The sequence below is a fragment of the Callionymus lyra genome, chromosome 9 (genome assembly GCF_982586985.1).
Source record: "Callionymus lyra chromosome 9, fCalLyr1.hap1.1, whole genome shotgun sequence".
Classification (NCBI taxonomy): Eukaryota; Metazoa; Chordata; class Actinopteri; order Syngnathiformes; family Callionymidae; genus Callionymus; species Callionymus lyra.
Window position 1 is genome coordinate 23,317,263 of NC_141826.1, and position 19,663 is coordinate 23,336,925.

The following is a 19,663-nucleotide window of genomic DNA, read 5'->3' on the forward strand; positions in this document are numbered from 1 at the left end:
CCCGTCCCGGAAACCTGAGACCCCCCCTCCACCCCAGCAGATTCTTCACCGGCCTTCAGGGTCTATTTACGGCGCCCTGCTGTTAGTCATTTACCGAAGCGCTCGAATGGAAGCAGCAACGTTCAGCACCGACTGATCGCAGCTGGACGTCCGGAGCCGGATCAGTCCTACTGGATCGATCGTCTGTGGATTTTTGGACCTCTATGGAACAGGAAGTGGATCTTGTCGTCCGTAATGGCTTCTGTTGAGGATCCTCCCGCTCACCACGAGACTCCGGCGCCGGACTCGTCCCGGTGCCCCTCGCACACGGGGAAGCAGACGGGTCTGGGCGGCCTGGGGTACGGGTTGAGCGTCGCCTGGCACCACCTGAGACCCTTCATCCCCTTCTTCCTCATCAGCTTCATGGTGGTGGCTCTGGTCTACCTGATGCAGGCCATCATCTACGGCGGACCCTTCAAAGACCCCCTTTTCTTCGTCAAGTTCAACGAGCGCTGGCCCAGACCGGCTCCCCTGGACCGCCCGAAGGCGTCTGGCCCGGATCCGTTGCCGGGCAACGATACTTTGTCTTGAGATGACGACTGTTTGTTGTCGAGGGTCTCGTCCCCGCCGTGGTCTTGCTTGTCCGTTGTAAGACGGAGTCATTGTGATCTTGACCTTATGACCTCCTGGATGAAACCAATGTACACCTGAACTCACAGAAAACATCCATGTTGGGCCATAAGTCGTAAGTAATGACAGTTAATATATCGAGAGAACATTGTCTAAAATAGTTTTTAGTGAACTTTTAACAGCGTTTTTACGGGTATTGTTTATTTTTCTTGTATTTTTTCTATTATGATAAATAAAACGCACACAGGAAAAAGCAATGAGGTTGTATTGATTTATTTATTTTAATATAAAATTGTCAAAAGTTTAATTTTTTTAATTAATTTAAAAATCAAATCGTAAAATTGTTTTTATTTTACAATTGAAATAATTACACACTGTGAACAAACGGAAATCGTCCCCGACCACACACGTGATATCGATCACAGTAAAAACGTGTGTTTGTTTTCTTTTACTAATTTATTGAATACTAATTTATATCCCTATTGAACATAAACGGCATCTGGAACGTTTGGAATAAACCAGTTTATTTCATTTTAACCCGAAAGGTCGATTTTTTTTTTTAACTTAAAGCTCGAGGAGATGACTATCTTGTATTATTGCAGGTGTTGACTAATCTTTGATCGTACTGTACCCTCACCCTGCTGGTCAGGAGTTGAACTGCACCCTCTACGCGTTGGCGCGTCAAGTACCGAACTTGAGCCGAACTTTCGATTATTTTTAAAAACAACCTGAGAAATTGTAATAAATGTTGATTTAAAACCAGCATTTAGAGGAAAAAAAAAACCCGAACGTGAACTACTAAACTGCTGTCAATCAAAAACGGTAAGTTTTCGTCACCTGTCTGCGATTATACTTAATTAAGTTTGAAATAAAATATGGTATACATTGTTTACAGTTGAGAAAAAGTGTTTTACACATTTTAAAGTGTGATGTCACTCGTTACTAACACGTGTTTGTGTTTATTTATTACCTCTGAGTTCGGGTTTATACGGAGCAAGTTGGCTAGTTCTCGTTAGCATGCTAGCATCATGACGTCATCTTGTCGAAAACGTGGCAACACAATTAAAACAAAAATATAGATTTTAATAATTAATTTTACTATTTACTGTTGAGCTATCGAGTCATGTGTTTTGATTTATTATTAATGTATCTGCCGCCGAGTAATTGTCATATTAACCCGGACACGTTTACTCAAGAAGAGAATAAATTAAATGTATTAATGAAGTTCCTAGGTGTGTCCTGGGGACTCCTCCCAGCTGCTAGTTAGTTAATGGTTAGTGCTTCACTGTAAGAAGGTTTGGGTCTAAATGTGTTGTGTTGTCATGTATATAAAGCAAGCAGTGTGTGAGGAAAACTAAAGTGAAGAAATAATTGTGTTGTTTTTTAACTTAAGAAATCTAACTAAAATCTAATTTCATCCTGAAGTGTGAGAGAAATATCGACATTACTAAAGTACTTTGATAACTTTATCTCAATGCGTTGCAAGTTTTTAAAAATGCTGCAGAAGATTCTATGTTGTGTCTGTGACTTTGAACCACATCCTCTTTATACAAGTTCTCAACCCGATCTTGGTTAATTTCCATTTTTGTTTGCGGTAAATTACTTTAACTTCTGCATTTTATTGTCAGACGAGTTTCCTGTGTCATAATTCACAAGTGACTGTTTCAAAAGATAATATTTATAAATATGTAAAGGAAATGTCTGTCACTGGCTTTATTAACTTACGTACAAGTCACTTGTTTTATTTGATCTAATTACTTCTTTTTTTCTAATGCATTCACACCACAATAGTTCCTGTCTTGTTTTTACAATATTGACAATAAATGTCATGCAATTTACCCAAAGTATTTACTTTAAGAATGATATATACTTGAAACTACGATACATATTTGAACATTATAAAGAAATGTATTCATATAATGACAATTACAATAATGATGAAATAAAACGACCAGACAAGCAGTGAATTTTTTTTTTTTTTAAGTGAAATATAAATTTATTTTGGAGAAAATGTACAACTTGTGTAATTATTTTTACTTGGACAAGAAATAAACAAAATAAATAAAGCTAAAAAGGAAAAAATACCACACTGTAGTTAAAATAAAGTAGTTTGAATAAGTAAAAGCATTTTTGCCAAATATTTATTTCTTGCCCAATATATTTATATAGCAATAGTATATATATATTTATATATATAAACATATAGTCTCATATTACCTCGATTACACAATAAAACTTGATTAAGTATAAAAAAGTATGCATATACTAGTAATATATCCATATAAATGATTCATACGTACCTAGATTATTAAAATTATTGTTGTTAATTATTATTATTATCCCAGTAAATATATTAGATATACCTGTTTAATTGCATACAACCAACAGTATTATTTTTCCAGATTCATCTCTCATCCTCAGTTAATCGCTTAAGGTCGTCTCCAGCCTGTGGTCCTCCTTTAACACTGTGACTCTGGCTGATATTTCGGCACTGGTGAACAAGATAAAACCCTCCTCTTGCTCGTCTGACATCCTTCCGTGTAGGCTCTTTATTAAAGTGTTTGATGTTATTGGCCCCTGGGTTACCAATATGGAGAACCTCTCCCTTTCTACTCCCTCTACGTTTGACGGAGTTTACTGACTCCTTCAAGAAGCATCTTAAGACCTTTTTATTTGTTCAGGCTTTTTCCTAACCTTCTGGGACTCCAGTGTCTTATGTCTTGGCCTTTGAGAGTTTTAAAATTTGTAGGAATTTTTAAACGTTGATCGCTTTTGATTTTTCAAGCGCTTTGTGACCCTGGTCTAGAAAGGCGCTCGAGGTCGCCTCACAACAAGAAGGTTGCTGGTTAGATTCCAGGCCGAGGCAACCTTTCTGTGTGGAGTTTGTATGTTCTCCCCGTGTTGCGTGGGTTTACTCCGGACACTCCGGTTTCCTCCCACAGTCCAAAAACATACAGAGGTTGATTGAGAACTTTGGGAAATCGGTCCATAGATATGAGTGTGTGTGTGAATGATTGTCTGTCTTTGTGTGCCCTGCGACAGACTGGCATCCTGTCCAGGGTATCCCCTGCCTCTCGCCCTATGATACTGGGATAGACTCCAGTCTCCCTGCGACCCCGACCTCGGGATAAAGCGGTTGTCAATGAATGAATGAATGAATGTCTCCATGGTTCCAACCGTGTTCATCCACTTTAGGTGTCGTTGGTTTTCAACACGTCTTCGGACTTGATGGAGACATGTGGTGTTTTCGGAAACCCGGTCGTGAAGCTTCCATCCTGTCGGAGCTGCAGCGGCAGCAGCGGTGCAGTCAGTTCTGCGACACCTTGCTGAAGGCAGAAGGTACGAATCCACCATGGTTTCCTTCTCTCTCTCTCTTCACCCTCTTCTCGTCCTCCTCCAGGTATCATGGTGCCGGCTCACAGCCTCGTCCTCTCCAGCCTCTGCTCCAACTGGCTCATCCCTTGTCCTCGCCGTCCGAGTTATGTCCTGGAGCTCGGCAGCTTCAGCGCCTCCACGCTGCTGCGCCTCGTCCAGCTGCTGTACACGGGCAGGACCACCGGGGAGGGCGACCTGGAGAAGCAGCAGGTCTTGTCCGCGGCCAGAAGGATGGGCATCGACGGCCTGGTGGAGGTCGGGGACGAGAGCGACTCCCATAAAACCGACGTCGGGGTCCAGACGGACGCGGGGGACCCGGTCGAAGACGAGGGGATCGGGAGCGACTCCACGAGCAAGAAGGACTCGTGGACGCAGACTGAGGACGCGGTGGTTCAGTCGCTCCCCTACGTTCCTCTCCCCTTCATCTGCACTCAAGACGACGTCAAATCCCCGTCTGCTCCGGATGATTCCGGCGCCACCGGATGCGACGCCTCCTCATATAACCTTTATCAGACCCCAGAGAGAGCTGGACCTCCGTCGTGTTCCACTCCCGCAGCAGCAGCAGGTCCAGAATGGGGCGACGCTCAGGTCGTGCAGTTCCAGGACAACATTCCCGGATTCATCAACTGCTTCCTGAAGCCGGAGACGGTCCGAGGGCGAGGGCGAGGCGGTAAGAGGCGGCGCCAGACGGGGAACGTGACGTACGTGGGAAGAGGCCGCCGGCCCAAAAAAGTGGAGGCTCTCGGAGTTCTGACCCAGACGGTGGACGTGCAGAACGTACGGGGGACTCGGCAACACCTGAGGTTTCGACACAGGTGGGGCTTGAGGGGGGGCTCCAGAGGGAAGGGAGGAGGGTCCGCGGGGAGGCACCCCGTCACTCGCGAGCGCCTCAATGTCACGGAACCGGGTCGGAAGAGGGAGAGGAGCCTCCAGAAGGTCTGGGATTTCGACAACGACGGAAGCATTCGGCTGGTCTATGAGAGGTCGAGGAAGGGACGGAGAGGGTCGCCCCAGAAGGTGAGACTGATCATGTGACAGGAAGTCACATGACCAGAAGTCACATGACTGCTTCAGAAAATCAAACCCAAGTTGTTTTAGTTGAGATGTTCTATGGAAGTAGATCATTGTCCTCAGAATATTAAGGTTGAATTTAACGTTAACAATTATTTTATTGAAATGTTTAAGCAAAATAATATTCAATATTTTTTATAACGGTTTAATTGCGTTTTTAGAATAATTAATTTGAATAACTGAATATTGAATAATAGTTATTGTAAAAATGTAAGAAATGTTTTCAAAATTAATGAAGGCTTAGAACAGTCATGTGATCTTCAGCATGTCCCATGATAGGCTGAAAGTTCGATCAAACATCTCGGTACTAATTGAATATTTGAATTTTTTTTTAATATATAATTTAAACATTATCAAAACTACTAATTCCAATATTTTAATTGTGGCCTTTACATTCAGTATGATTATGTTGGTGACACCAGACAATACTAAAAGTTGGGTTGAACTCTCAGCCAATCATGCGACAAGTAGACAATCATGTGATGTTGAACTACTATACCAACATATTATATTGAATTTAAAAGGCTATAAATAAAAAAAATAAAAATCATATTATTATTATATTATTTTAACCAACATATAATGTGTATTTTTTTAATTAAAATATTCAAAAACGAATTAAACCTTACAAAATGGAAAATATTCCAAAAAATTATTAAATTGTTAAGAAAACAACTACATTTTGTGTAAACATTTGAAATGTTCTATTTTCTGATGACGCTGATAAACTTCCAGTGTTCCATCAAAAAAATCACAATGATTTTTACCTTTGAAATGTATTGAACTGACTTTCCTCCTTCATTGATGCAGACCAACATCTCCCTCCTCCTTCGTCAATGCTCCACCTTCTCTGAACCTGCCGAGGCTCTCCTCCACACCACCTCCCTGCCTCCTCCTGAGGAGCATCTCCTGGAGGACGGCGTGTTGCGTCTGGATCGACCGGATCCTCTCCGGTCGAACGGCAGCATCAACGCCGCGAGCTATCCTTTCGGAGAATACCTCGGCCTGGACCTCTCGTCCGCCGTGGAGAGAGACGCTGGAAACAACATCTCGGCGGTGGAGCTGCCTCAGGGACAAGAAGATCTCGTCGACCTCTTGGAAAACCTCCTCCAGACCTGCGATCAACACGATTTAACGACCGGGGAGGATGAAATCCGCGATGGGGAGAGAGAAACACAAGATCCTCAACCGGACCCTCAAATTAGCAACGACCCAACACGTGAGAAGAAGTGGTGGGAAGACGAGAAGCTGTCGATGATGCCGGTCGTGAGGCTGCAGACGCTGGAATCCATGTTTGCTAACAGTCTGTTATTGAAGGTAAGACGCTTCATTTTTCCCAAAATATCCAGCAGCTATAGAAGTAAATATATATACATTTTCTCTATGAAACTTCTAAAATAAAGCTACACAACAAGTTATCTTCACATTGATCGTTCGTCAACTTAAAGCTACTTTAACATTAGATACATTAACCCGTTGATATCTGTAAACAACACTCTCAGATGAAGTTGAGTCCAGTTGTGGCGACTTTAAAAAAAAAAAGGCTGCTCGAATGAAGAATGACTAGATGCGGTCAAACCACGGAGCAACTTTCTGCTCTTAAATTCATCCGTGCACTTTTACGAGCTTCAACATGTGACCTGAGCTGAATGTTTACCATTTTGAACTCTCTGAACTTGAACTTCATTTTGCATTTCACGGTAGTCGAGCTGGCTCGGTAGATCTATATATCATGGGGATGCTGCGCGGATGAACATTACCAACACCGGTACCATCCCTATGATATATGGATCTGTGCAAGTGAACCCGTCTGTTAACTGGCAGCATTATTTACTCTTGACCATATTATTTTTCTTCTGGGTATTGAAACTTGGCACAGAAAGAAGAAGCATATTTTGATACTCAATACAAGAATGTCGGTCGGTGCCTCCAAAGATCTAATGTTCGATACAGAGACCTATGTTTACTCCAACAATAAGCAGTTCTGTCAGCGTTTGCTAAGATGTATTTTTTAAACTTCAACTTAACTTTGTTTTATTTTGAGCTTGTTTTCGTCCACATCTTAAACAAGGGAGATAACAGGATTAAATAAAACAAAATACTTATTAGTACCTTCGTTAATTATTCACATTATTTTTAAACCCAACGGACGTTCAGGCTCCTGATCTTTAATAGGTTTGATTTAAAAAAAACAAATCCATTTTTTTTCTCGGCAGGACGATCATAACTTCACTGTGACCTACTTTCAAAAAACATCACAACAAAAGCTTCACAAACAAAACCAGCCGCGAAAGCGTTCCACGTTGAACGAGCCTCCTCGACGTAAACGCCCGACTAAACTGGCACCGAACGGTCAACTGTCCCTGGAACGTCCCGGGAGAGCAGGAAGATCGAAGAAGAAGAAGAAGAAGCCCTCGGATGAGGAGAAGCTGGTGCGACACAATTTAAGGGGAAAATCTTTTCTTAAGCTTTTCTTAGTGATGGTTATTTTTTGTGATGTCGTTTCAGAGTCTTGACCAAAGTGAGACGTGGTTGACGTCGTGCTTCGACCGGACAGAAGAACCGAGCAAGAAGTTGTTTACGATCAGAAGTAAAGAAGAGGAAGCAGAAAAGAGAGTGAGACGTCTTTGATCTTATCTTTGTTGTCGTTAAATTATGTTTATAAGCAAAGTTGTGGAGATTTGAGTGAACCTACAATATGGTGAGAGAGATATTGAAAATTCTATATTTTTAAGTGTATGAATTGTCAAGAATCGGAACATACAATTCGTATAAATGATACAGCGACAAAGATACAATATATTTGCAGTATTGTCCAGTACTTGACTCTGGTGTTGTAGTATTTACAGACCACATGACTCTTGACGAAGTTGTAACTGCTTTCATTTGTTTTCAAACCAAAATATGTCCAAACATCAGCTTTAAAAGCTGCTGGAGTCACTGTATCCTCTTGTCCTCAGTCATCTCCAATATTAAATTAAATATTAAAATCGTCTACGTTGCCATGTCAAAAGTGACATAAAAAAAACAACATTTTTTTCACGATACAATTATGTAATATTTTATTCATTTTTGTTTTGCAATTAAACTTCCAACCTTTAGATGGCAGCAGTCATTACTTCCTCCGCAGCTAAAGGAGCAATTAAATCCTACACGATCCCGTTGATGACGAGGACAAGAAAATGATCGTTGAGAAAATTACATACATGTCTCGAGAAAATATAGCTTGAGCCGAATACATATTAAGTGTATCGCTACAGCCCTAGTTGGCTGGGCGGCAAAGCATTACGGTGGATGTTCAGGTCACCGTTACTGAGAGGGTTGATGACGGGGATTGGATTTAATGCAATGTTGAGTTAGTAAATTGATATAAAAGTTGTTCAATTAAACAAGTCAAAATCAACTGGTCAACATGTAACCCCATGAATGAGTTCTTTGTCTAATACTTGAGATCGTTCAACAGGACTGGATCCCTGTCCTCGAGTCCCAGAATCAAGTGTCGACAGAACCGGTCGAGGAGAAAGACCAGGTGAAGGATCTTCTCAGCTCACCTTCTGGTGGGATCTTAACATCCCAGAAGACACAGAGTCGCAATAGACGCGCGAGAGCCGATCCGAAGAAGAGGAGTCGTCCACGGAAGACGACGGGAGGAAAGAGAAGAGCCCGGTCGAAGAAGAGTGAAGGTTCTGGAGGTAAGAAGGTTCGTTTGGACCCGGGATCCTCTGAGGTGTGCGGCGAGGACAGAACCCTGGTTCACGCCGTGGACCTGAAGCCTGTGCTTCCGCTGAAGAAGAAGAAGAAGCCCTCGGATGTGGAGAAGCTGGTGCGACACAATTTAAGGGAAAAATCTTAAAGCTTTTCTTAGTGATGGTTATTTTTTGTGATGTCGTTTCAGAGTCTTGACCAAAGTGAGACGTGGTTGACGTCGTGCTACGACCGGACAGAAGAGCCGAGCAAGAAGTTGTTTACGGTCAGAAGTAAAGAAGAGGAAGAAGAGAAAAGAGTGAGACGTCTTCCATCTTATCTTTGTTGTCGTTCAATTATGTTTATAAGCAAAGTTGTGGAGATTTTAGTGAACCTACAATCTGGTGAGAGGGATGACCTGCAAGAATATGACCATACAATAAGTACAACGATACAATATACGTGTAGTATTGTCCAGTACTTGACTCTGGTGTTGTAGTATTTACAGACCACATGACTCTTGACGAAGTCTTAACTGCTTTCATTTGTTTTCAAACCAAAATATGTCCAAACATCAGCTTTAAAAGCATCTGGAGTCACTGTATCCTCTCGTCCTCAGTCATCTCCAATATTAAATTCGACAACTAAGTTGCCATGTCAAAAGTGATTGGTTGTACTGTAGGGGTGTAAGAAAAAATTGATAAACCAAAATATATGGATTTTATTTTTCACATGACTTAATTGATATTCAACAGCACTTTATCGATTTTTCTTATAAAATGATCAGTTATTTTATGTTTTTTATCTCAATTAAGTCTGTATAAAATAAAAATAATTAAAAAAAAACATTTTTTTCATGTCATTAAACGTAACCCCCACAAGTTTACACACATGAATGAGTTCTTTGTCTAATACCTGAGATCGTTCAACAGGACTGGATCCCTGTCCTCGAGTCCCAGAATCAAGTGTCGACAGAACCGGTCGAGGAGAAAGACCTGGTGAAGGATCTTCTCAGCTCACCTTCTGGTGGGATCTTAACATCCCAGAATAAGAAGAGTCGGAATAAACGCGCGAGAGCCGATCCGAAGAAGAGGAGTCGTCCACGGAAGACGACGGGAGAAAAAAAGAGAAGAGCCCGGTTGAAGAAGAGTGAAGGTTCTGGAGGTAAGAAGGTTCGTTTGGACCCGGGATCCTCTGAGGCGTGCGGCGAGGACAGAACCCTGGTTCACGCCGTGGACCTGAAGCCTGTGCTTCCGCTGATCCCTGAAGGTTTTCTCTCCGAAGTGGGTCAGGATCACGTGGATGTGGTCGGTGGGTCCAGTCCAGGCCCGGAGGTGGTGACCATCGACTGGGGGGAGTCGCCGGAGAGCGAGGACGAGATCATCGATGTGATGTGAGAGTTTGATTTGAACCTTCGCTCCGTTATTATGGATGAAGCTCTTTTAGTCAGTTTTTAGACTTTTATTTACTCGACAAATCATCAAGTCGTTGTGAAAGTTTGTTCATGTTTGTTTGACAATATTCTCTGCTTCTCTATTCTAATCTGTAAGTTTTCTCATAATGTTTTCACAACATTTTAGTTTTTAGGTTTGTGCTCATGTTACCAATTGTTTAAAAAAAAATGGTAAATTTTTACTAAATAACGTTTGTTATTTTAGAGTTTTTAAGTTCCTTGTTTCTTTCAAGGATAGTTGGATCCTTGAATGTTATGTGAGTGAATGTGTTTTTCAAATAAAATATTTGTTAGTTTTCTTGTCTTTGTTTCAATATATGAAGTTATGATAATCAGGACACTATCAATATTTTTACTTTTTTTACTTGGAGGAAAACTACTTTAATATATTTATTAAAATAACTCACATTTGTCCTATTTTCATCATCTCTTGACATATTTTTATTTTTTTATATCTAATTTTTTTGCAGCTTCTATTTCTATTTGTGCTCAAAGATGACCTTGAAATTGTATTATCCATATTTGTGATTTTTAAACACAAATATTCAAAGTTCATAACATAAAAACATTTAACAATAACAGCATCAAGCTCAATGCTGCTAGCCTTGTTAGCTGATAGCTGCTAGTCTTGTTAGCTGGCGGTTGCTAACCTTGTAAGCTGATAGCTAGCCCTTTTATTGACTTTTCCATAAAAGTAAATATAGGAAAATACTTTTCCTATAGTTGTGCAACTCTCATGGGGTCTGTATAAAACTATTCATCTATTCATAAATAAAATACATTAAATGCGCTTTAAGTAGTGTATGCTAAAAGTGCTAATTTGGTGCTAACAACGAAACATCAAATGCTAAGGTTTCCTAAAATGGTTTTGTTAAAAAAAGAGTCAACATTTTAAGATGGTTTTATAATAAAGATAATCTTTATGCTGTATTTTAAGCCCCGTTTATATTGTTTATATTGAATTTGGCATTAAAAAAAACACAACTAAATCTGTATTACTTAAAGCTCGTGTTAGCTATAAATGCTACCGTGCTAGCAGCAACTATACCGTTAATCATCTAATATTAATTTGATAGTGTTTTTAATGTTAACTTAAAATTCATGATAAAATAACTATTTTAATTTATATTTGAGTGTTTATTTTTATTCAATTCAGGTGTATAATTACCTGTTTAACTAAATAATGAAACGTTTTTTGTATTTACACAAATTCTGTTCCTTAGTCAAATAGTATACTACATTTATATTAAAAATATAAGATCCAAGAAAGCTTTTTTAATCCTCGTGAAAACGTGAAAGTTAAAAACATTGAATTGTGTATTAATGTCACTTTATTGCAGAAGATTAAGTTGAATGGTATCCAGGTGTAGTTTGATAGTTAAAGAACAAAACAGGAAAAAAGTGAAAACAGGTTTATTATGATGAATCTATAGGTGAGTTTTCACACACAAAAACACATCTGAGCTCAGTCTCAGACTCTCTGTGGTGGTCCCGGTTTGTTGAGGTGCTGCCCTTCTCCTCCACCTGTGTGTGTGTGTGTGTGTGTTCTCTAGGTGTGTGTTGCTGTGCAAGACTGTCTCTGATCACAGCTCGTTGGTGTTTGTCGGCCCAGCAAGAAAGAAGGGATGAAGAGAAGGACAGGAGGAGCGACAGAACAGGTTGTTGGGTTGTGGTTTTCGTGGAGCATCGCTGACACTCGGGTCTCCTCTCAGTGCTGGATGCGTCTGATGGACTGGATCTGGGGGCTCTGGCTGTGGGAGCCGATGGTCCTCCAGTGGGGGTACTCCCCGCTGTGCCTCTCGCACTCCACGATGTACTGCTGCCCCCTGTAGCCCGGATGCTGGTAGCACACGAAGCTGGAATGGTGACAGTGAGTGACAGCTTTCTGTATTATTTGATAGTAACAAGAACATTAAAGGTGACCTTGAAGAGTCACTCTCTGTGGCAGTAGCTTCTTCAAGCCAAGTGTGATGTATAGAAGCTCAATGACGCTACTGCCACCTGCTGTCACTGCGTGTCGTTAACCCTTGCGTTATCACAGGGCCAAAGGCCTGGGGGGGAAAAAAATGTGTTTGTTGTATCCCTTGTGTTGCGTCTGTGTCAAGGTCAACAACCTCCCTGGCTTTCATTAATACATACGCTGTGGTGGAGGTCGTTCATCTTGACTCAAGAGACGACACAAGGGATACCACAAACACATTTGTTTCTAGGCCTTCAGGTCACCTTGACCCTGAGATAACACAAGGGTTGTGTTTCAAATTAAAAAAAAAAGGTTGCATTCAGTCGATGTGCGCGTTTTTAATTTTATTATTAAACTTTTCCCCCTTTTTTTTTAACTTTTACCAAACCTTGAGGCTTCCGTAAAGAAAATTGAGTTTAAATTTGGTTTTTTTTGTACAGATGACACAAAAAAAGGGGGAAAAACTATCTTTTAAAACACAAAAAGTCGCAGTAATATATAATCAATTATAATAAAATAACTATTTAATTTATATTTATTTGAGTTTTTATTTAAATATAATCTGATATAGAAGCACTTTTCTTCAAATATATTTTTATAATATTTTTCTGGGGCTATAGATACTAAAAAAAAGACCATAGTATCACATTTAAAGACTTGTAATGAGAAAAATAAATAAATAAAAATATAACTGTTAGTTTCTACCTGACCTTTGACCTCCTGAGGGCCACATACATACAATCTGTCTGCACTTTGTCCAGGTCTAGTATAAGGACAAGAAAAAAAGAATTGATCCTTAAATACGTTAAAAATAAGTGTGAATATTAAACTTAAAAGTAAAATAATTTGTCTCACTGAGTAGAAAAGACCTCACTAGTGGCCCCTGAACCGCCTGAACCATGTGCACATTCTGAGGAGGTCTGTAGGATCTTAGTCAAGAATGTGTCGTGAAAACAGAAAGTAAAAGTCAACAAGAGCTCAATCCTGCTGCTGACACAGCGATGGAGGAGCAACAATAGCTCAGGATCACGACGGCTTATCTCAACGGGTCCGAGCCACGAGGACGTGGTTTTTCTACTCGGACTCTTGGACCGAAGTCAAACTTACGCGCCGCACTGGACTTGCAGGGATCCCACCTCGGGGGAGATCCAGCCCATGGCCTGGAGAGACGGGTAGTCGTCGGTGATCTCCACGGTGCGACCCATGAAGTTCTCCTTCTCGAAGATGGTCATCCGGCTGCTCTGGTGAGACTTGGACAACGAGAGCAGGTTCAGAATCAGATCAGTGGGTGCAAGGATCCCAGAGGGGTGGGGGGGTCAGAACTCACGGCGCATAAGATGGGGCGCAGAGACATGATGCGCTCCACGTGGTAGGCCAGGGATCCGCTGTAGGACTCCCAGTTGGGGTACTCGCCCTTCTCAAGGATGAACTGCTGACCCTGGAAGTCGTGGTGCTCGAAACCAACGAAGCTGAAGACGAGACCAGGTTTTTAAAAAGTGACGACTCGGCAGCGACAGAGTCTGTGAAAGTGTATCAGTGTCACGAGAATATTCACACTTCAAAAGTTGAAACTTACACTTTTTCTTGATGGAAATTATTCTTTTTTGGGGAATAAATGAATTAAAGATTTAAGTAATTGAACAAATAAATTCCAATATTTTCAATGATTTATTTTTTGCACATAGAGTTTGATATTGTGATTCAAATACTTCAAAAATAAATGTTATAAATACAATACTTTCTAATTCGTAGCATTTTAAATTCAATATAAAAATGTTGGTATAATAGTTTGGATGATGAATGTGGTCACGTGATCGTCTACGTGGTCACATGATTGGCAGGGAGTTCGATCCAGTAGCTCGGTACTCGTTTGGTTTTGTCTGGTGACTCTATTATACCAACATTTATATATTGAATTTATATGGCTACGAATTAGAAAATAAACTTCCGGCCACTAGATGGCAGCAGTCATTACCTCCTAAAGATCCGCAAGATCCTGGTGTTAACTGAGGACAAGAGGATACAGTGAGTCCAGCAGCTTTTAAAGCTGATGTTTGGACATATTTTGGTTTAAAACGATTAAAAAGCAGTTACGACTTCGTCAAGAGTCATGTGGTCTGTAAATACTACAACACCAGAGTCAAGTACTGGACAATACTACACATATATACTTGTTACTACACTATCACAACACCAGAGTCAATTACTCAAAAAAACTAGAGTCAGGTACTAGACATTTTTATATTGAATTTAAAATGCTACGAATTAGAAAATATTGAATTTAGATTAAAAAAATGATTTAGATAAAAAAGTTATTATTGGAGTGAGAATATCAAACTCTATGTGTAAAAAAAGTATTTTGAAAATATTATTAAAAAAAAACAAGAAGCAAATTAAACCTTTCAATATAGAAAATATTTGATTTATTAATTCAAAATAAATAAATAATTAAATGCTTGAGAAAAAATGTCAATAAATAAATAATAAATGAAACCATTCAATATATTCCGATGTCACTGATAAACTTCCAAACCGTTCGTCTCGACAAACCCTTTCTTCCCCTCAGACTCACACTCCACTCTCCACCCTGATGGAGCGGATCTTGTCCAGGCCACAGTTCTGGATGTTCATGCACTCGGAGGTGAACTCCACGGACTTGCCCTGGAAGTGCTCCTGCTCGAACACGGTCACCTTGAGAATCCAGAAGAAAAAAAAACACGTGAGACCCCAAGAATCTCGTCTCGCCACAGACTCTACCTTGAAGCACATCATCATCCCCGAGGTGCCGATCGGCTGCATCATCATGGACCGGGTACTTCTGTTCATGGTAGTCCTTGAGGGGAGACGAGAGGCGTTAGATCTTTGTTTCTCCTGAAAATATATAAACCTTTTTCACCTGGACTGTCGCTTTTTTTGGGCAAACGTTGTGCGGCCGTTGAAACGTTTGGAAAGAACCTGGCTCTGGGGTTTTATATGGGGCGACCCGGCGAGCGCGGCCCCTGCTCCCGGGCGCTTCAAACCCGCAACATGTCCAGCTCAGCGGATCCCATTGAGAGCCCCGTGGGGGGCCCCCCCGGCGGGGAACAATGGCGGCTCTGGCAGGTTCAGCTGTGGTCAGCAAGTCCGGCGTGTGCGCCCACACAAAAGGTGTGTGTGTGTTTAGAGGGTCGGGATGTTCGAAGTGTGACCCGGGATGTGACCAGGAATATGAGAATAAATGAAGGGGGTCAGGAATGAAGCCCCGAAAACTCGCATCAGATGAATTTAATCACATTTTCTTTCCCCCAAAAAACAAGTGTAACTTCTCTCCTCCATTATCCCAATAACTGTTCATTTGACATGAATCCCGGGACAAACTTTGGGTCTAGACCGGGATCTTTAGCTCCTCAGTCTGGGTGTTGATACTGGTCTAATCCAAGACGAGGTCTTGATTCACACATTCTTAGAGTTTTTGGATCACATCGGGGACGAGTCTGACGCGTGCGACCGTTCCTTTTTCCTGATGACGCTGGGCTTTTCCTTTGTGTCCCGACCCCGGCCTCAGCGCTTTCCTTTCTCCGCCCGTAATCCTCCCCCCTGCGGGCGCCAGCGTATAAGAGCGAGGGTCCTCCTCAGAGCCCACACACTCTCAAAGTGAGCCTCCACGTAGACCGTGACACAGCAGGTGAGTCGGGAAGTTGTTGAGTTTTAAAGAAGTCTCTCTCTTCACGTAGAACTTCTTTTCTCTCTTTCAAGTGATGGACAAGTCAAAGAGCTCCTCCCAGACAGACGGAAGGATGGGTTTCAGCAAGAAGTCCGACCCGGGATTCACCCAGTACAAGGTGAGGAACTCGTCATTCCGTGGTGGATTTTCAAAGCTAAAACGGACTCTCCCCTTCCCCGCACAGATGACCGTGTACGACCAGGAGAACTTCCAGGGTCGCATGGTGGAGATCACCAACGAGTGCTTGAACATCTGCGAGCTGGGCATGGACCGCGTCCGTTCCCTCAGAGTGGAGTCCGGACCGTGAGTACAACCTGTAACGTTTGCCTCCAAAAACAAAGAGAAGGTTAATTTTTTTTCGATTCTCCAGCTATGTGGGCTACGAGAAGATGAGCCTCTGCGGCGAGATGTACATCCTGGAGAAGGGCGAGTACCCTCGCTGGGACTCCTGGAGCAACTCTCAGAAGAACGACTACCTGCTGTCGTTCAGGCCGGTCAAGATGGTAAAAAAAACAAATCTTTTACGGTTATAAAAAAACCTTCTCTCGACTGAACGTTCTGCCTCTGAAGGACCCGGAGAAGCACAAGATCTGCCTGTACGAGGTCGGAGACTTCAAGGGTCGCAAGATGGAGATCATGGACGACGACGTTCCCAGTCTGTCCGCCTACGGCTTCACCGACCGCGTGGCTAGCATCATCGTCAGCTGCGGAACGTGAGTGAAGCTAGAAGATATATCTGCTTAAATATCTGCCCTATTTGTTTTATAATACTGTGAGTAGTAAAGTTCAGGTGGTACTGGATCATTTATTTATGTAATATATGTTGAGTGTTACTGTCTGAGAGAGAGTTTTTCATTTTGAAAAGTACATTTGTAAGAAAATATCGATACATTTAAGTATCGCAAATATACAAAGTATTTGTTGTAGGATACTGTGAGTAGTAAAGTTCAGGTGGTACTGGATCATTTATTTATGTAATATCTGTCGAGTGTTACTGTCTGAGAGAGAGTTTTTCATTTTGAAAAGTACATTTGTAAGAAAATATCGATACATTTAAGTATCGCAAATATACAAAGTATTTGTTGTAGGATACTGTGAGTAGTAAAGTTCATGTGGTATTGGATCATATGGAGCAGTGGTACCTTTGCACAGTACTACACAGTACTACTCTGTGAGCCTCAGAATACAAAGTTACCTATCATTATTCTGAGAGAGGTTTTTTTATTTTGAAAAAAAGACTCCAAGTAGCATTAGCCTTAGCATTATGGTGTAAAAAAAAATATCGCAATATACACAATATTGATGTTAAATAGTACTGTATCTAGGCAAATATTTATGACATTTGTTCATTTGTGTAAGGCCATTTAACTTCCGGCCAGCAGCAGCCATTACGTCCTAAACTAGATACGCTATCCGGTGATTACTGAGGACGAGAGGATACAGTGACTCCAGCAGCTTTTAAAAGCTGATGTTTGGACATATTTTGGTTTTTAAAAACAAATTAAAGTAGTTAAGACTTCATCAAGAGTCATGTGGTCTGTAAATACTACAACACCAGAGTCAAGTACTGGACAATACTACACATATATCCTTGTTACTACACTAAAACAACACCAGAGTCAAGTACTGGACAATACTACACATATAAACTTGTTACTACACTATAACAACACCAGAGTCAAGTACTCAACAATACTACAAGTATATCCTTGTTACTACAGTTCCACAACACCAGAGTCAAGTACTCGACAATACTACAAATATATCCTTGTTACCACACTATCACAACACCAGAGTCAAGTACTGGACAATACTACACATATATCCTTGTTACTACACTATAATAACATCAGAGTCAAGTACTGGACAATACTACACATATATCCTTGTTACTACACTATAACAACACCAGAGTCAAGTACTCGACAATACTACACATATATCCTTGTTACTACAGTTCCACAACACCAGAGTCAAGTACTGGACAATACTACACATATAAACTTGTTACTACACTATAGCAACACCAGAGTCAAGTACTCAACAATACTACAGGTATATCCTTGTTACTACAGTTCCACAACACCAGAGTCAAGTACTGGATAATACTACAGGTATATCCTTGTTACTACAGTTCCACAACACCAGAGTCAAGTACTGGACAATACTACAGGTATATCCTTGTTACTACAGTTCCACAACACCAGAGTCAAGTACTGGATAATACTACACATATATCCTTGTAACTACAGTATCTCAACACCAGAGTCAAGTACTAGACAATACTACAAGTATATCCTTGTAACTACAGTATAACTATATCAACCGAGCAGAAGCAGTAACTCCAGTTGCTTCTCCACCAGTTTCGTGGGATACCAGTTCCCAGGATACCGCGGCAGCCAGTACCTGCTGGAGAAGGGCGAGTACAAGCACTTCAACGAGATCGGCGCCCGCAACCCTCAGATGCAGTCGGTGAGACGCATCCGCGACATGCAGTGGAACCAGCAAGGATGCTACACCCTGAGCAGCAAGTGAAAGTTAGGGAAGGAGAGAAAGAGAAAGAGTGGAGGAGAGGGAGAAGGTCAAAGGAAGAAGGAGAAGAGCAGAGACGTCTGAGGCCTCGTCTCTCCTCCATGAAGATCCCAGGATCCAGCTCCTCCTCCCCCCCCTAGGTGACCACATCCCTCCGTCTTGATCTTTCTCTTCCTCCCGCCCTCCCTCTCGTAGTGCCTCGCTTCACTCTTCTGGGGGTTCCATGTAGAAACGTTCACAACCTTCTTGCTGTTCAGAGAAGATTCTCAGCTCAGGGTAAGATGCATCGTGGGCGACGAGTCCCGACCTGCTTCCATGTTCTTCCTCTAGTGCATGGCACCTCGCATTTGTACAGATTCTTGCCCACGTTTTCAATAAAAAAGGAAACATATGGATTTTAAGCTGGTTGTCGTGTTTTCTTAGGTTTTAACAGTTTGTCAAAGTAGCTCAGGAACCAAAACAACAAGAGAAGTACAAACAAATATCTTAGCTTTGGTGACTTTACGTGACTCTACTCACTTTAAAACAAATATACTGGTGTATCTACGGAGGCCCACAGGTGCAAAAAATAATAAATACATTCGGAAATTAAAAAGAAAAAAATACAATTTCCAAAAGCTCTGGAACACATTTACAATTTTCTGAATCAAATTTACAAACTTTTTTAACAAATGAACAATTTTCTGAATCGATTTAAACATACTTTGAAATAAATTTACAATTTCCTAAATCAAATTTACAAACTTTGAAATAAATTTACAATTTCCTTAATCAAATTTACAAACTTTGAAATAAATTTACAATTTCCTAAATCAAATGTAAAAACTTTGAAATAAATTTACAATTTCCTAAATCAAATGTACAAACTTTGAAATAAATTTACAATTTCCTAAATCAAATGTAAAAACTTTGAAATAAATTTACAATTTCCTAAATCAAATGTACAAACTTTGAAATAAATTTACAATTTCCTAAATCAAATGTACAAACTTTGAAACAAATTTGCAATTTCTTAAATCAAATTTACAAACTTGAAACTTCTTGCTGTGAGGTAACTGTATGATTGAGAACTTGAGGAAATTGTCCGTAGTTATGAGTGTGTTTGAATGGTTGTCTGTCTTTGTGTGTCCTGTGACAGACTGGTGTCCTGTCCAGGGTGTCCCCTTGCCTCTCGCCCAATGAAACTGGGATAGACTCCAGTCCCACCGCGACCCCGATAAGGGATAAAGCGATAGAACATGAATGAATAAAATGTACAAACTTCAAAACAAAATAC

At 41.0% G+C, this 19,663-nt stretch overlaps 3 protein-coding genes across 6 annotated transcripts; 2 read left to right on the forward strand and 1 right to left on the reverse strand.

The window, feature by feature from the left end:
- The first annotated feature begins 1,300 nt into the window (after positions 1-1,300).
- On the forward strand, positions 1,301-10,313 carry LOC148072308 (uncharacterized). Of its 4 annotated transcripts, XM_087799107.1 has the most exons (10): positions 1,301-1,431; positions 3,805-3,948; positions 4,010-5,001; positions 5,866-6,372; positions 7,272-7,487; positions 7,564-7,671; positions 8,507-8,878; positions 8,951-9,058; positions 9,672-9,903; positions 10,009-10,313. In XM_087799107.1, the coding sequence occupies exons 2-10, from the start codon at positions 3,846-3,848 to the stop codon at positions 10,134-10,136; spliced, it is 2,766 nt and encodes a 921-aa protein (XP_087655233.1). In that variant the 5' UTR covers positions 1,301-1,431; positions 3,805-3,845; the 3' UTR covers positions 10,137-10,313. The 4 variants fall into 4 exon arrangements, with proteins under 4 accessions (XP_087655233.1, XP_087655230.1, XP_087655231.1 ...); XM_087799104.1 differs by having other exon boundaries at positions 9,672-10,313; XM_087799105.1 differs by having other exon boundaries at positions 8,519-8,878; positions 9,672-10,313.
- Positions 10,314-11,900: 1,587 nt separating this feature from the next.
- cryba1l1 (crystallin, beta A1, like 1) lies at positions 11,901-15,040 on the reverse strand. The gene is made up of 4 exons (XM_087798520.1): positions 14,725-15,040; positions 13,480-13,621; positions 13,260-13,402; positions 11,901-12,048 (listed from the first exon to the last, which is right to left on the reverse strand). Exons 1-4 carry the CDS (start codon positions 14,976-14,978, stop codon positions 11,901-11,903), a joined length of 687 nt encoding a protein of 228 aa, XP_087654646.1. The 5' UTR covers positions 14,979-15,040.
- A 342-nt stretch (positions 15,041-15,382) lies between these two features.
- Positions 15,383-18,524, forward strand: crybb1l1 (crystallin, beta B1, like 1). The gene is made up of 6 exons (XM_087798540.1): positions 15,383-15,816; positions 15,888-15,973; positions 16,040-16,158; positions 16,226-16,358; positions 16,426-16,568; positions 18,219-18,524. Exons 2-6 carry the CDS (start codon positions 15,890-15,892, stop codon positions 18,388-18,390), a joined length of 651 nt encoding a protein of 216 aa, XP_087654666.1. The 5' UTR covers positions 15,383-15,816; positions 15,888-15,889; the 3' UTR covers positions 18,391-18,524.
- The last annotated feature ends 1,139 nt before the right edge of the window (positions 18,525-19,663 follow it).

What these genes read in the sequence shown, in the direction of transcription:
- LOC148072308 (XM_087799104.1), top strand. Translation starts at nt 3,846, where the DNA reads ATGTGGTGTTTTCGGAAACCCGGTCGTGAAGCTTCCATCCTGTCGGAG. An exon ending in CACCTTGCTGAAGGCAGAAG is followed by an intron (nt 3,949 to 4,009) that starts GTACGAATCCAC and finishes GTCCTCCTCCAG; the next exon opens with GTATCATGGTGCCGGCTCAC. An exon ending in AAGAGGAAGAAGAGAAAAGA is followed by an intron (nt 9,059 to 9,671) that starts GTGAGACGTCTT and finishes ATCGTTCAACAG; the next exon opens with GACTGGATCCCTGTCCTCGA.
- cryba1l1 (XM_087798520.1), bottom strand. Translation starts at nt 14,978, where the DNA reads ATGAACAGAAGTACCCGGTCCATGATGATGCAGCCGATCGGCACCTCG. An exon ending in ATCAGGGTGGAGAGTGGAGT is followed by an intron (nt 13,622 to 14,724) that starts GTGAGTCTGAGG and finishes TCTCGTCTTCAG; the next exon opens with CTTCGTTGGTTTCGAGCACC. An exon ending in TGCGCCCCATCTTATGCGCC is followed by an intron (nt 13,403 to 13,479) that starts GTGAGTTCTGAC and finishes TCGTTGTCCAAG; the next exon opens with TCTCACCAGAGCAGCCGGAT.
- crybb1l1 (XM_087798540.1), top strand. Translation starts at nt 15,890, where the DNA reads ATGGACAAGTCAAAGAGCTCCTCCCAGACAGACGGAAGGATGGGTTTC. An exon ending in CGTTCAGGCCGGTCAAGATG is followed by an intron (nt 16,359 to 16,425) that starts GTAAAAAAAACA and finishes CTGCCTCTGAAG; the next exon opens with GACCCGGAGAAGCACAAGAT. An exon ending in ATCATCGTCAGCTGCGGAAC is followed by an intron (nt 16,569 to 18,218) that starts GTGAGTGAAGCT and finishes CTTCTCCACCAG; the next exon opens with TTTCGTGGGATACCAGTTCC.